Genomic DNA, 12,087 nt, shown 5'->3' on the forward strand with positions numbered 1-12,087 from the left:
GACAAAGGCATTTAAAACTCTTCTTTGTGCAGCTTTTATTAGTGAGATACAAGATATAAATATATTCTCATGTGGGCCCCGACTAAAATGTTTATGATCCTTTTTAGGATTGTGTGAAATTGTCACAGCTAACCACTTGATCCTTATTAGAATACTCCAAGCAAGTAAAACTGAATGTGTGAACCATCTAAAAAAGGAAAACAAAGGAAAAAGCTGCAGAAGGAGGCCACGTTCTTACTGACTGATTAAAAAATAAAAAATAAAAAACTCTTGCATTTTTCTTCATTTCATATTTTTTATTTCATACAAGATTGCATTCATCCAAAATGTATTGATTTTAAAAGTCAATACTCAGAAAGCATATTTGACTTGAGGCTTTATTCAGTTCTTGGAAATACAGTTTGACAAAAACAGCATTAAACACTGGCATGTAACAAGACACTGTGTATCTTTGCACTTTTCTTTCAAAAGCTCACTACTGTAGGAAAAGGAGGTAGCACTTATTAAGTGATTTAAAGTTCAAACAACTAACGGACGTCAAATTAAGACTCGTAATGACAGAAAGTTTCATGTAAATGTTGAAAACCTCTGCACCATTAAATGTGTACATGCGTTAAAATATGTAAACTAATTATTTATGAATTAGTCTTATTACAGTATGATGTTTTGGTCATTTTGGTCATTCTGACCAAAACATCATACAGCTCATCAGCTGCCAACGACTGGCAGAAAAGAGAGCACCACAGCAGCAAAGGCAGAAGCAAACAGGATGTCAAGGAGAAATCGACCGAAGAAGGAGCTGTGGCACTTCTTCCCGTGGCCTCTGCTTCGGAACCATTCCACAACCTCATCCAGGTTGTGCTCCTGGGGCTCATAACCGAGCTCTGCCTTAGCTTTGGCCATGCTGAAGTAATGTGTCACACCAGTTTTGTACACCTCTGTACGTGTCAGCAGGGGCTGGAAGTTATAGATGGGGCCGACGAGATGGTGGATCATTTCAGTGAGAAAGGCAAAGAAGTAAATAAGAGAGATAGGTAGCCGCAGTTTGGGGAAAGGATAGCCCAATCCCTCAACCAGAGGTCTGAAGAATTCAAAATTGTTGACAGGCCTGCCATCTGAGATGAAATAGGCCTGGCCGGCAGAGCGGTGCTGCTTCTCTGGGGTCAGGGCTGCTGCAGCTAGCTCATGTGCTGACACCAGGTTGTCCACATGGACGAACTCCACCAGGCTACTGGGTTTACCATAGACAAATCTGAAGATCCCCTTCTCTATGTAGCCAACTATCCTGGGCAGGTGCCTCTGCTCTCCAGGCCCATAGATACCTGCTGGGCGCAGAGCACAGGTTCTCAGAACCCCAGAGCGGTCCTTCAGTGCTGTCCCGTTAGCTTTTAGCACTGCCATCTCAGCTAGGGACTTCGTTCTGGAGTAGTGGTCAGGGTGAAGATGTAGAGGTAAATAAGGGAGGCTTTCATCCCCGTTTTCTATTACTTGGCCTCCGAATACCACATTGAAGGTGCTGGTGTAAACCAGCCTGGACACTCCGTGCTCAACGCAAGCCTTCAGGATGTTCTGTGTGCCCTGGACATTGACCCCCTCAATCAGATGCCAGTTCAGCTGCTCCCTACCAGACATCCCATAGGAGGCGAGGTGGAATACACAGTCCACACCGGCGACAGCCTTCTCCACTTGTGCATATTCACGTATATCACCTTGGACAAACTGTATGTCCTCTGGCACTTCTTGTCTTGGAGATATGGTGTCAAACAGGATGATCTTGGCTCCCTTTTTATACAGAGAGTACGCCAGGCTGCAGGGAAGACAACTTATTAAATATTTATCTGCCTAAAAAAACACCACAAGTCCTCCATTTGAATAAAAATACAAAAACTGCAGGAATTTCCAGTTTGTGCCACAGTTCTTTAGTCAAAGAGCCAATCTGAGATAACTGGTTCACTAACGCCACCTTGTGGTAGAGCAGTGTCACTGTACAAGGAAACTGAGAAGCTTCTAAATAAACAAAATAAAGTTGTTCTTACCGATAACCAAAGTAGCCACATCCTCCAGTTATTAAAAACGTGCCTCTATGTGCATTTTCCATTTCAGTGGGGCGAATCTGTGAGTTCATAATATGATGGAAAGTTAGGAAAACGAGTCAATTTTAACAAAAGCAGGCTCATAAATGCAATCAAATTAAATGGCATAAACAAACAAAAACAAAATAACAAGAAAAAAAGCGTAAACAAAAAAATATCGCTATATTACGCAAGTTGCAACCCTGAAAGTCAATTCATCTAGCTTATCTATTTGTGCTTTTGAACCTTTTATGCAATCAGCTGAGTGCAAATATGATTTCAGTGTGAACCACATTTAAATCTATTAATAATACAGTCTACTCGATCCACGCATTACCACGTTTATTTTACATAAGTTTTAGGCTATGCAGCATGCCATGCCTGGATCTATGCAAAGGAGCATTAGTGTGCAACATATGCCCTTGACAGTTCAAATAATACACTGTACACCGTAAACAGTTGAAGCACACATTATTCATTGGCGGAACCAACCTTGACACAAGCAGGGCTGGAACTGATTGATATATCAGTAAAGAGAACTCATTCAAAACTCCAATGTAGCATTGGCGAAAAGACAGCACCCCGGATTTTACTTCCGTGTTACGTACCGGAAATACGGCGATCTACACAGTACAAACAAAATAGTAAGTACCAACGTGATTTGAACTAAAAACAATACAAAATATATATAAAAAATTTTGATTTTAATTTTATGTCTTTAATTTAGACATCGTCATATCATACACGACTCTAGTTTGGACAGATTTGGACTAACAGTTAACCACAGTCTTTTGTTTTGAAAGTTCGAATCGGAAGCTGTGGCTTTTCTCACGTTAGCGAGCCGACTTCCGTTACCAAGTAGTGACTTCAAAATAAAAGCTTTTGTTAAAATATTACGCAAAAACACATTTTGTAAATTACAGTACGTGTTTCCAATTCGTGTAATTAATGTAAAAAGTGACGGTGTTTCTTTCACTGCAAAAATGGCATCTCAGTTTGTTCTTGCATTGGGACAACAAATCTTTAACTATTTAACGCTGTATTCAAACTCTACCTAGAAAACTTTACTTTACCACACACAAAACAATATAATCTACTGTTGAATTTGTAGTTCTGTGTCCGGAAACAAGTTGCATTTATACAAGATAAATTAATTCAGCAGACGTAACTGTTGATAAATAGCGCCTCTAGCGATGAGACTAGAGCTCATATCTCCAAGTACCAGTGTGTGTGGCTCGCTATCGTCTGCTGCCATCAGTTATAAACCGTAACAACAACTACTAGAACAACCCAGCAGCTGGATATGTCACAGTACAAAGGTGAGAAGAGTCTTAAGAGGTCTATCCTTGAACTAATGGATGCAGTAAGGTAGTTAGTGTACGACCTGCATTGGTGGGCGAGGCAAATGCACTTTAATTTCGTGTTTCTTGGATGTTCATTTTCGTTGACGATCTTCAACAGTTAACAATTTAGCAAGTGCATAGTTACAGAGATTAGTGTTGGATATTTCTTAATTTCTAGTGTAATCTCTCTATTATGGGTTCGTTCAGCCTGAAAACGTTCGGGAAAACAACAGGGTCGCATTTCCTTGAGACGTAAAGTTATCCACCCCTTTTTCTTGTCTGCACATAACGTCCCACCCACGATAAGTCCCATAATATAATATAATATAATATAATATATGCATTAGGATGTGTTCTACATTGTATATGAACAACTGACATTATTCATGTTATTCATGTTTCACAGCCATCACAGTTTCATAGGGTTTATTAAAAGATAGCACCTTATCATGTAACAATAATCTGCATTTTACAGGAGAGATGAACTTGAAGGACTACTTCAAAAGAATTGGTTTCCATGGCTCCTATGATCAACTGGATCTTGCAACTCTGAAGCTGATCCACAGACAGCACGTCATGTCGATCCCCTTTGAGAACCTCAGCATTCACTGTGGGGAGAAGATCTTCATGGACCTTGAAGTGATCTTCAATAAGTTAGTGAGGAGCAGCCGTGGAGGTTGGTGCCTTGAGAACAACTTCCTGTTTGGCTGGGTGCTGAGAGAAATTGGCTACGACGCTACAACACTGAGCTCAAGAGTGTTCAACAGTATTCTCAATGACTTTGGCGCCCTTGACTCTCATCTCATTCACAAGGTCGTCATTGATGGGAAGGCTTATATAGCGGATGTAAGCTTTGGAGTGTCATCTCAGGTGTGGGAGCCCCTGGAGCTCATCTCTGGAAAGGACCAACCTCAGGCAGCAGGTGTCTTTCGTCTCATAGACAAGGGGGACATGTGGGTGCTGGAGAAGACCGGTAGAAAACCGCAGGTTGTTAATCCAGAATTTACCAAATCAAGTCTGGTGAACAGGAAGGAAACAAAGCAGATCTACTGCTTCACCTTGGAGCCCCGCGAGCCAACTCATTTCATTGAGAACAGCCTCAAACTCCAGACAGACCCTGCTTCACTGTTCACCAACAAGTCCATCTGCTCTTTGCAAACAGCCACGGGATTCAAAGCGCTGATAGGCTGGACCTACAGTGAGGTCACCTACAAGCCAGAGGAAGGTGTTGATGTCTTAGACATGAGGGACATAGCAGATGAGGAGATAGAGAAAATACTGAGGGAACAGTTCAATGTAAAGCTGCAGAACAAACTAAAGCCTGTGAGCAACAAATCGTGGTACACACTCTAAAAAGAACCTCACATACATTAAATATCATCAACTTTTGGTATTAAATAGTTTTAATAGTGTCACTATATGAGGACTGAAAGACACAAATAGTAAAACATATTTACCATTTGCAAATGCAACGGCGTATAACTTTGTAGCCTGGTGGTCGGGGTGAAGATGTAGAAATAAATAAAGGAGGCTTTCATCTCCGTTTTCTATTACTTGTCTTTACAGTAAAAATAGAAAAACACAATAGAAATGATGTGTTCTACTGGGAGCAGGCTTGGTTGCACAGCCTCACAGCAGCAGGAAGGAAGGACCTGCGGTAGTGCTCCTTCACACAGCACCGGTGAAGCAGTCGCCTGTTGAAGGCGCCGCCCAGTGCTGTTACAGCGCCATGAAGGGGGTGGGATTGGTTTTCCATCAGGCATGACAGCTTCGCTATCATCCTCCAATCACGGACTGCCTTCACAAGCTCAAGAAGGCACCCCTGAACAGAAGAGAAGTGTCCTTCTCCACCTGTGCATATTCACATGCATCACTTTGGACAAACAGCATGTCCTCTGGCACTTCTAGTCTTGGAAAGACGATGTCAAACGGGATGATTTGCATAATACCTGCAGGAATTTCTTCCTTGTACCACAGTTATTTAGTCAAACACTTTGTACTAAAGAGAGTATGTACTAAACATCGATATTTGCACTAGTTATCTCATATTTTTGTATTATCTGTATCTTTTATGTTCGATTTCTGAGATTTGTTATGTTAGGTATTTGGGTGGACGGCAAAAGAAGAAAACATGTTTCTGCACTGTGCACATGACAATAAACTCTTTGAATCTTGACTCTAAACAACCAATCTGAGATTACTGTTTCGCTATCGCCAACTTGTGGTAAAGCGGTGTAACTGCACAGGGACACTGAGAAGGTTGTATAGTTCTGACTGTATTTCAACCTTTTCTATGAGTTCATGGGATGATGGAAAGTTAGGGAGGCAACGATACATTTTAACAGCTACTCACAAAAGTAGCCTCATGAGTGCGATGAAATAAAATAGCAACAACAAAAAATGGTCGTTCAAAATAGAACTCGGATTACGATTATTGGTATTAGTTTAAGTGCAACTCGAACTTTAAATATTTAATGCTGTGTTCAAACGCTGCTTTGTGCACTCTGCCTAAACACACACACACACACATAATAATGTATTCTATAACTGAGTGTGCAGTTGTGTAAAAGGGAACTAGTTAAATTTTAACTACACCCCTAGTGGTGATTCTTGAGACTGGTGAATTGAAGACGACTTCATCCTGGCTTCGTTATCAGTCAGGAACCGTAACAACACTACTGCAGTAGGCCATGTCACAGTCTGAAGGTAAGAAGTTTCTCTAAAAGTTGATCCTTTGGTTGATTCATGAACTGATTCATGCAGTGCACGAATGCACACAGCTCAGCCAGCACTCGTGGGCGAGGCGAATGCGTTTTAGTTTCAGTTTTCTTTAGCTTCAGTTTTATTTGTAACGAAGCTTTCGTGAACAAATGAAAGTACTGGCCTCATACAGCGTGGAGCTTTTAGGTAAACAACTGGGCAATACACACATATTTCCTATCTCAGATACCGCACCGATCACACGGGATTAGATAATATGCATTATAAAGAGTTTTAGATCTGTCACAATTTAGTCATCGTCAGTCTTTGTGACTGTGTAATGAATTTAGTTTTTTAGTTTGCCTGAAATAAAAGTGACTACAATTTGTTGCTGAAGTCAAACAGGTTTAGTGTTATCTATTAAAATAAATAAATAAATAAAAATTTAAAATTAAAAAAAAAACAGCGGTCAGACATTAAGGTCTCATTGATAAGAAAGTAAAGAGACACATAATTAAAATAGACACAAAAGACTAGCAATAACACTGTGAGGAAGGTATTGCGAGTATTACGGAAGGTAATACTCTTGCTTACTCATGCTACTTTAAATATACAGAATCATCAATATTTTATAACTCAGGACTTAGTTATAGAAGAGATGTGCAAACATTAGTATATGATGTTATTTTTATTTTTATTTTTATGCTGTTAATGCCATTCACTCACTCATTCATTCATTGTAGATGACTAGAGCATATTTCTGTTGATGTCTGGAGCTTCTTCCAGCAGGCAATGGACAAAAGATGTTTTTGCCCAATACCGCAAGGACAACCTGCCAGTACATCACAGGATTAACATAGAGAGACACCAGGCCACTCTGGACAGGGCTCCTCACCATCACAGGACAAACACAAAGACAAACAATCATTCACACTCACATTCACACTAAAAGGAAAGGGATTGGGGTGGGGTGGGGGGGCAGAGGTCAGGCTGAGGCTGGGTCTCTCAAGGTCTTCTGAAAAGTTTGAGGAATCGCTTCCTCAGAGATTTCTTCTTCCCTTTTTTCGGTGCCTCCTCCATCTGCTGTTCCAGTTGTTGCAGTCTGTCCATTAACTCTTTTCTGGAGTTTTCCCCCTCCTCCACTGTCTTCTTGATGGCCTCGTTCATGGATTGTAAGCGGTGCTGGAGGTCGGCCTTTTCCTGGTCTCACTGTCTTCTTTCGTTTTCCAGATCCTCCTGCATCTTGATGGCTGCAGCTGTCATAGTTGATGTCGTCACTATGTTCTCAGAAACGTAGCGGAGCTTTTCCTCCTCCCACTGACGTTGTTGCTCATCCACCTGAGTCTGCATTAGAGTCAGTGCAGCTTTAACTCTAGCGGTCTCTTCTGCTTGTTGCTGAAGACAGGCCTCTGCTTCCTTCCTTTTGTTTTCTTCTGCCTTGAGCGCTTCTTCTACCTGTTTACCATGCAGGGAAGCATTTTCATGCATCTTCCCCTTCTTGCTGAGCTCCTCATGAAGAACAGCCATCTCTTCTTCTGCCTCCTTCCCTTGGGCTTTGAGCTGTTCTTTCAATTGCTCTAACTCTTTTCTTAGAGCAACATTTTCTTGCTCCAGTGAAGATATCTTGTCTGTCCCTTCAGCCAGAATTTTGTTAAACTCCAGCTCCGAGATCTGAAGTACAGCGTCATTCTTGATCCCAGCACTGGCGAGTTCAGGCTGGATAGCAGGCTGCGGTTTCTCAGCTGTGTTTCCACGCAGCATTTGGAGAATCGGATGTTCTTTAGCTGCTGCAGGCTGCTGTGTGGGCTCTGTAATAGCCTGCAGTTTTGCCAGGGTAGAAGTCGTTGGAAGCAGTTTGGCAGTGACAGGTATTTCTGAAGCTGCAGTCTGAGGCCTGGTGGACGTCGGCACTTTGGGTGTCAACTCCATCAGTTTTGGCAATGCCGAAGCCGCAGTCTGTGGCCTGGTGGACGTCGGCACTTTGGGTGTCAACTCCATCAGTTTTGGCAATGCCGAAGCCGCAGTCTGTGGCCTGGTGGACGTCGGCACTTTGGGTGTCAACTCCATCAGTTTTGGCAATGCCGAAGCCGCGGTCTGAGGCCTGGTGGACGTCGGCACTTTTGGTGTCAACTCCATCAGTTTTGGCAATGCCGAAGCCGCGGTCTGAGGCCTGGTGGACGTCGGCACTTTGGGTGTCAACTCCATCAGTTTTGGCAATGCCGAAGCCGCGGTCTGAGGCCTGGTGGACGTCGGCACTTTGGGTGTCAACTCCATCAGTTTTGGCAATGCCGAAGCCGCGGTCTGTGGCCTGGTGGACGTCGGCACTTTGGGTGTCAACTCCATCAGTTTTGGCAATGTCGAAGCCGCGGTCTGAGGCCTGGTGGACGTCGGCACTTTGGGTGTCAACTCCATCAGTTTTGGCAATGCCGAAGCCGCGGTCTGTGGCCTGGTGGACGTCGGCACTTTGGGTGTCAACTCCATCAGTTTTGGCAATGCCAAAGCCCCGGTCTGAGGCCTGGTGGACGTCGGCACTTTGGGTGTCAACTCCATCAGTTTTGGCAATGCTGAAGCTGCAGTTTGAGGCCTGGTGGATGACGGCACTTTAGGTGTCCAATCCATTGGTTTTGGTCCTGGTTGAACTTTAGGCACTTCTGAAGATGCGGCGGCAGGCACTTCTGGAGATGTGGCAGGCACTTCTGAAGATGCGGCAGGCACTTGTGAAGGTGTGGCAGGCGCTTCTAGAGATGTGGCAGCCACTTCTGGAGAGCCGGCAGGCATGTCTGGAGATGCGGCAGGCACACCTAGAGATAGGGAGGGCTTTTCTGGAGATACGGCAGGCACTTCTGGAAATGCGGCAGGCGTATCTGGAGATGCGGTAGGCACTTCAGTAGCTGACTCACGTACTGTGGGAGCTGCGACAGATGATTACATCACAAATAAGCTGTGTTAAAAAGTCTTTTAGCGTTTAACATGAAAAGAAAAGAACAAATGACTGTTGATGTCATGGCTCTGATTAGTCGTTCAACCAATCAGAGCCATTCTGTTGTAAACAAATACTACTCCATGGCACACAGATGAGTTGCTCTTACACTGTCTATCACCACATAAACAAACAATTTGATTGGCTAGCAGATCTCTGCCTGAGCATAATCACTTTATTTAAAGCACTACGAACATCTACGAACTATGAGTGTTTTCAGTAAGCTCGACAAAATTATAAAACTAGTCCATTACATCACTGCAGATTTGGTGTTGCCCAAACACTTGTCATGATGACTGCTATTTCAAAATGAACTGCAGAACCAAACATATACACAGATCCTACTACTCCCATGATGTACTGCACCCAGTCTGTACTATATGCTTCCAATAATAAATGACACCATCGGTTACCCGATTATTAAATAATAATAAATAAATTAATTAATTTATTCCCAGGCCGTCTCCTGTTCTTTGGGGGGTCGATCAAAAATATGCAGGGGGTCCAGGACCCCAAAAAGGTTGAGAACCACTGGTGTATATCAATAGCAGTGTACATTCACTGTATAGTTTAAATTCCACTATAGTTTCTGTATATGTTTCGGTTAGAAAATATCTTTGTATTCTTTGTCGTAACATGTTGTGGTGGAGTAGACAGAGCAGTGTAGCAGTAGTCGTAGTTACAGTAGTTACTGTGCGTGTCTTGAAAGTGTATATGTAGCACAGTGGGACAAGGAGAAAATGTATTTCACACCTTTGTATGCTTTTATTAACCAATTGTGAAAGTGACAAATGTTAGTGTATCATGTAACAATAATCTGAACTTTACAGGAAAGATGAACTTGAAGGACTACTTCAAAAGAATTGGTTTCCATGGCTCCTATGATCAACTGGATCTTGCAACTCTGAAACTGATCCACAAACAGCACGTCATGTCGATCCCCTTTGAGAACCTCAGCATTCACTGTGGGGAGAAGATCGTCATGGACCTTGAGATGGTCTTCAATAAGTTAGTGAGGAGCAGCCGTGGAGGTTGGTGCCTTGAGAACAACTTCCTGTTTGGCTGGGTGCTGAGAGAAATGGGCTACGACACTACGACCTTGGGCTCAAAAGTGTTCAACAGTATCAGCAATGAGTTTGGCCCTGAAGAAAATCACCTCATTCACAAGGTCGTCATTGATGGGAAGGCTTATATGGCGGATGTAAGCTTTGGAGTGTCATCCCAAGTGTGGGAGCCCCTGGAGCTCATCTCTGGAAAGGACCAACCTCAGGCAGCAGGTGTCTTTCGTCTCATAGACAAGGGGGACTTGTGGGTGCTGGAGAAGACCGGTAGAAAACCACAGGTTGTTAATCCAGAGTTTACCAAATCAAGCCTGGTGAACAGGAAGGAAACAAATCCTATCTACGGCTTCACCTTGGAGCCCCGCGAGCCAGCTCATTTCTTTGATAACAACCTCAAACTCCAGACAGACCCTGCTTCACTGTTCACCAACAAGTCCATCTGCTCTTTGCAAACAGCCACAGGATTCAAAGCGCTAGTCGGCTGGACCTACAGTGAGGTCACCTACAAGCCAGAGGAAGGTGTTGATGTCTTAGACATGAGGGATGTAGCAGATGAGGAGATAGAGAAAATACTGAGGGAACAGTTCAATGTAAAGCTGCAGAACAAACTAAAGCCTGTGAGCAACAAAGCATGTTACACACTCTAAAAAGAAAGCTTGCATGTCATGATTTTATATTGAAGGTTGTTGAAGGATCACGTAACTGAAGCATATATTATTCTGTACGTGAAAATTAACTCATAATCCAGATGCATGTTAATAATTTGTTTTTGTGTATATATTTATATATATAGATACACACAAAAACAAATATATGTATACACCATATATCTACGTACATATATAATAATCTCATCTGTATTCTTTGTACTCGCTCATATCATAATAAATAAATTGTAAAGCAATAAATCAAGTATCAAGCAAATAAACCTTTACGACAGAGTGCAGAGGTTGAATTCTTTACAGCCTGGTGGCGCAGCAGCAAATACTTCTGTATCACTTGCCAGACGGCAGCTCGGTGAAGAGGCGATGGCAGGAATGTGTATTGTCTTTTAGTAATCGCTCCATTTTATTGCTCTTAATCATGTTCTCAGCAAACATTAAACTTTGCACCTACTCCACACCGGCTCAGATTTTGTCTTTGCCTCCTATTCCCAAAATCATCATAACACCTCCAGTCAGTAAATATGTTCTTTGTGCACCACTCTGCGGGTCAAAGGTCAAAGTGGAGTAGACAACGTGCCAACCTTACCAGGAATCAGTTTTGTGTTGTTACTTATTTATCTCGCTGGCTCAGGATGGTGCCCTCATTTCCTGATCCATCCAGACTAGGAATTACTTTATTTTCTTTGTCACTGATTATGTACACTGTTCTACTGGATCCCAGCATTTATTCTCAAGCAGTGTTGTGAGAAGGCTGGAGGAGAAAACTAAGTATCAGGATAAGATAGTGATAGATGAAAGGCCTTTTGAGGTTGTTGTAGTATCGTCAGTTTTGCGTCAGTTTGTGTATCAAGTCCTGCTCCCCCACCTGAATGACTCTCAGGTTCTGTTCTACCCAGTTCTTAGTGTCGATCAACAAGTGTTGCCACAATGTTCATCTGACCACATACCTTGTTTGGACAAAATGTTGTACGTATGTAAAATAATGAACATACTTTGGCTTGTATGATGTTTTCAGTGCACTAAAAAATCAGAGAGAATGTTATATTATCAAATCTGTGATATTAATGACAAAGGCTTTGTCTCTTTAAATGAATATATCTGCCATTAATTTTGCATTGTATACTGTATACATGAAAATCCTCCAGGATCCTTGGAGGCTTGAGTCTAAAACACACAACTTACAAAAATATGATCATGTAATCTCTTTGATGCTATTCTTCGATTTTGTTATTTTTTTTCTCTTTACTTGGTTCTGTTCTGCAGTTG

The 12,087-nt window shown here is 42.4% G+C and overlaps 3 protein-coding genes across 4 annotated transcripts; 2 read left to right on the forward strand and 1 right to left on the reverse strand.

Annotated features, from left to right (window-relative positions):
* Nucleotides 1-324: 324 nt before the first annotated feature.
* On the reverse strand, nucleotides 325-2,382 carry sdr42e1 (short chain dehydrogenase/reductase family 42E, member 1). Its single transcript, XM_084575065.1, has 2 exons — nucleotides 2,037-2,382; nucleotides 325-1,807 (listed from the first exon to the last, which is right to left on the reverse strand). Exons 1-2 carry the CDS (start codon nucleotides 2,123-2,125, stop codon nucleotides 709-711), a joined length of 1,188 nt encoding a protein of 395 aa, XP_084431191.1. The 5' UTR covers nucleotides 2,126-2,382; the 3' UTR covers nucleotides 325-708.
* A 775-nt stretch (nucleotides 2,383-3,157) lies between these two features.
* Nucleotides 3,158-5,976, forward strand: LOC311485660 (arylamine N-acetyltransferase, pineal gland isozyme NAT-10-like). Of its 2 annotated transcripts, none has more exons than XM_084541220.1 (2): nucleotides 3,158-3,391; nucleotides 3,891-5,976. In XM_084541220.1, the coding sequence occupies exons 1-2, from the start codon at nucleotides 3,376-3,378 to the stop codon at nucleotides 4,766-4,768; spliced, it is 894 nt and encodes a 297-aa protein (XP_084397346.1). In that variant the 5' UTR covers nucleotides 3,158-3,375; the 3' UTR covers nucleotides 4,769-5,976. The 2 variants fall into 2 exon arrangements, with proteins under 2 accessions (XP_084397346.1, XP_084397347.1); XM_084541221.1 differs by lacking the exon at nucleotides 3,158-3,391 and adding an exon at nucleotides 3,404-3,440.
* A 3-nt stretch (nucleotides 5,977-5,979) lies between these two features.
* LOC311485661 (arylamine N-acetyltransferase, pineal gland isozyme NAT-10-like) lies at nucleotides 5,980-11,172 on the forward strand. Its single transcript, XM_084541222.1, has 2 exons — nucleotides 5,980-6,121; nucleotides 9,926-11,172. The coding sequence occupies exons 1-2, from the start codon at nucleotides 6,106-6,108 to the stop codon at nucleotides 10,801-10,803; spliced, it is 894 nt and encodes a 297-aa protein (XP_084397348.1). The 5' UTR covers nucleotides 5,980-6,105; the 3' UTR covers nucleotides 10,804-11,172.
* Nucleotides 11,173-12,087: the final 915 nt, after the last annotated feature.

The sequence above is a fragment of the Chelon labrosus genome (genome assembly GCF_963514085.1).
Source record: "Chelon labrosus genome assembly, chromosome: 3".
Taxonomy (NCBI): domain Eukaryota; kingdom Metazoa; phylum Chordata; class Actinopteri; order Mugiliformes; family Mugilidae; genus Chelon; species Chelon labrosus.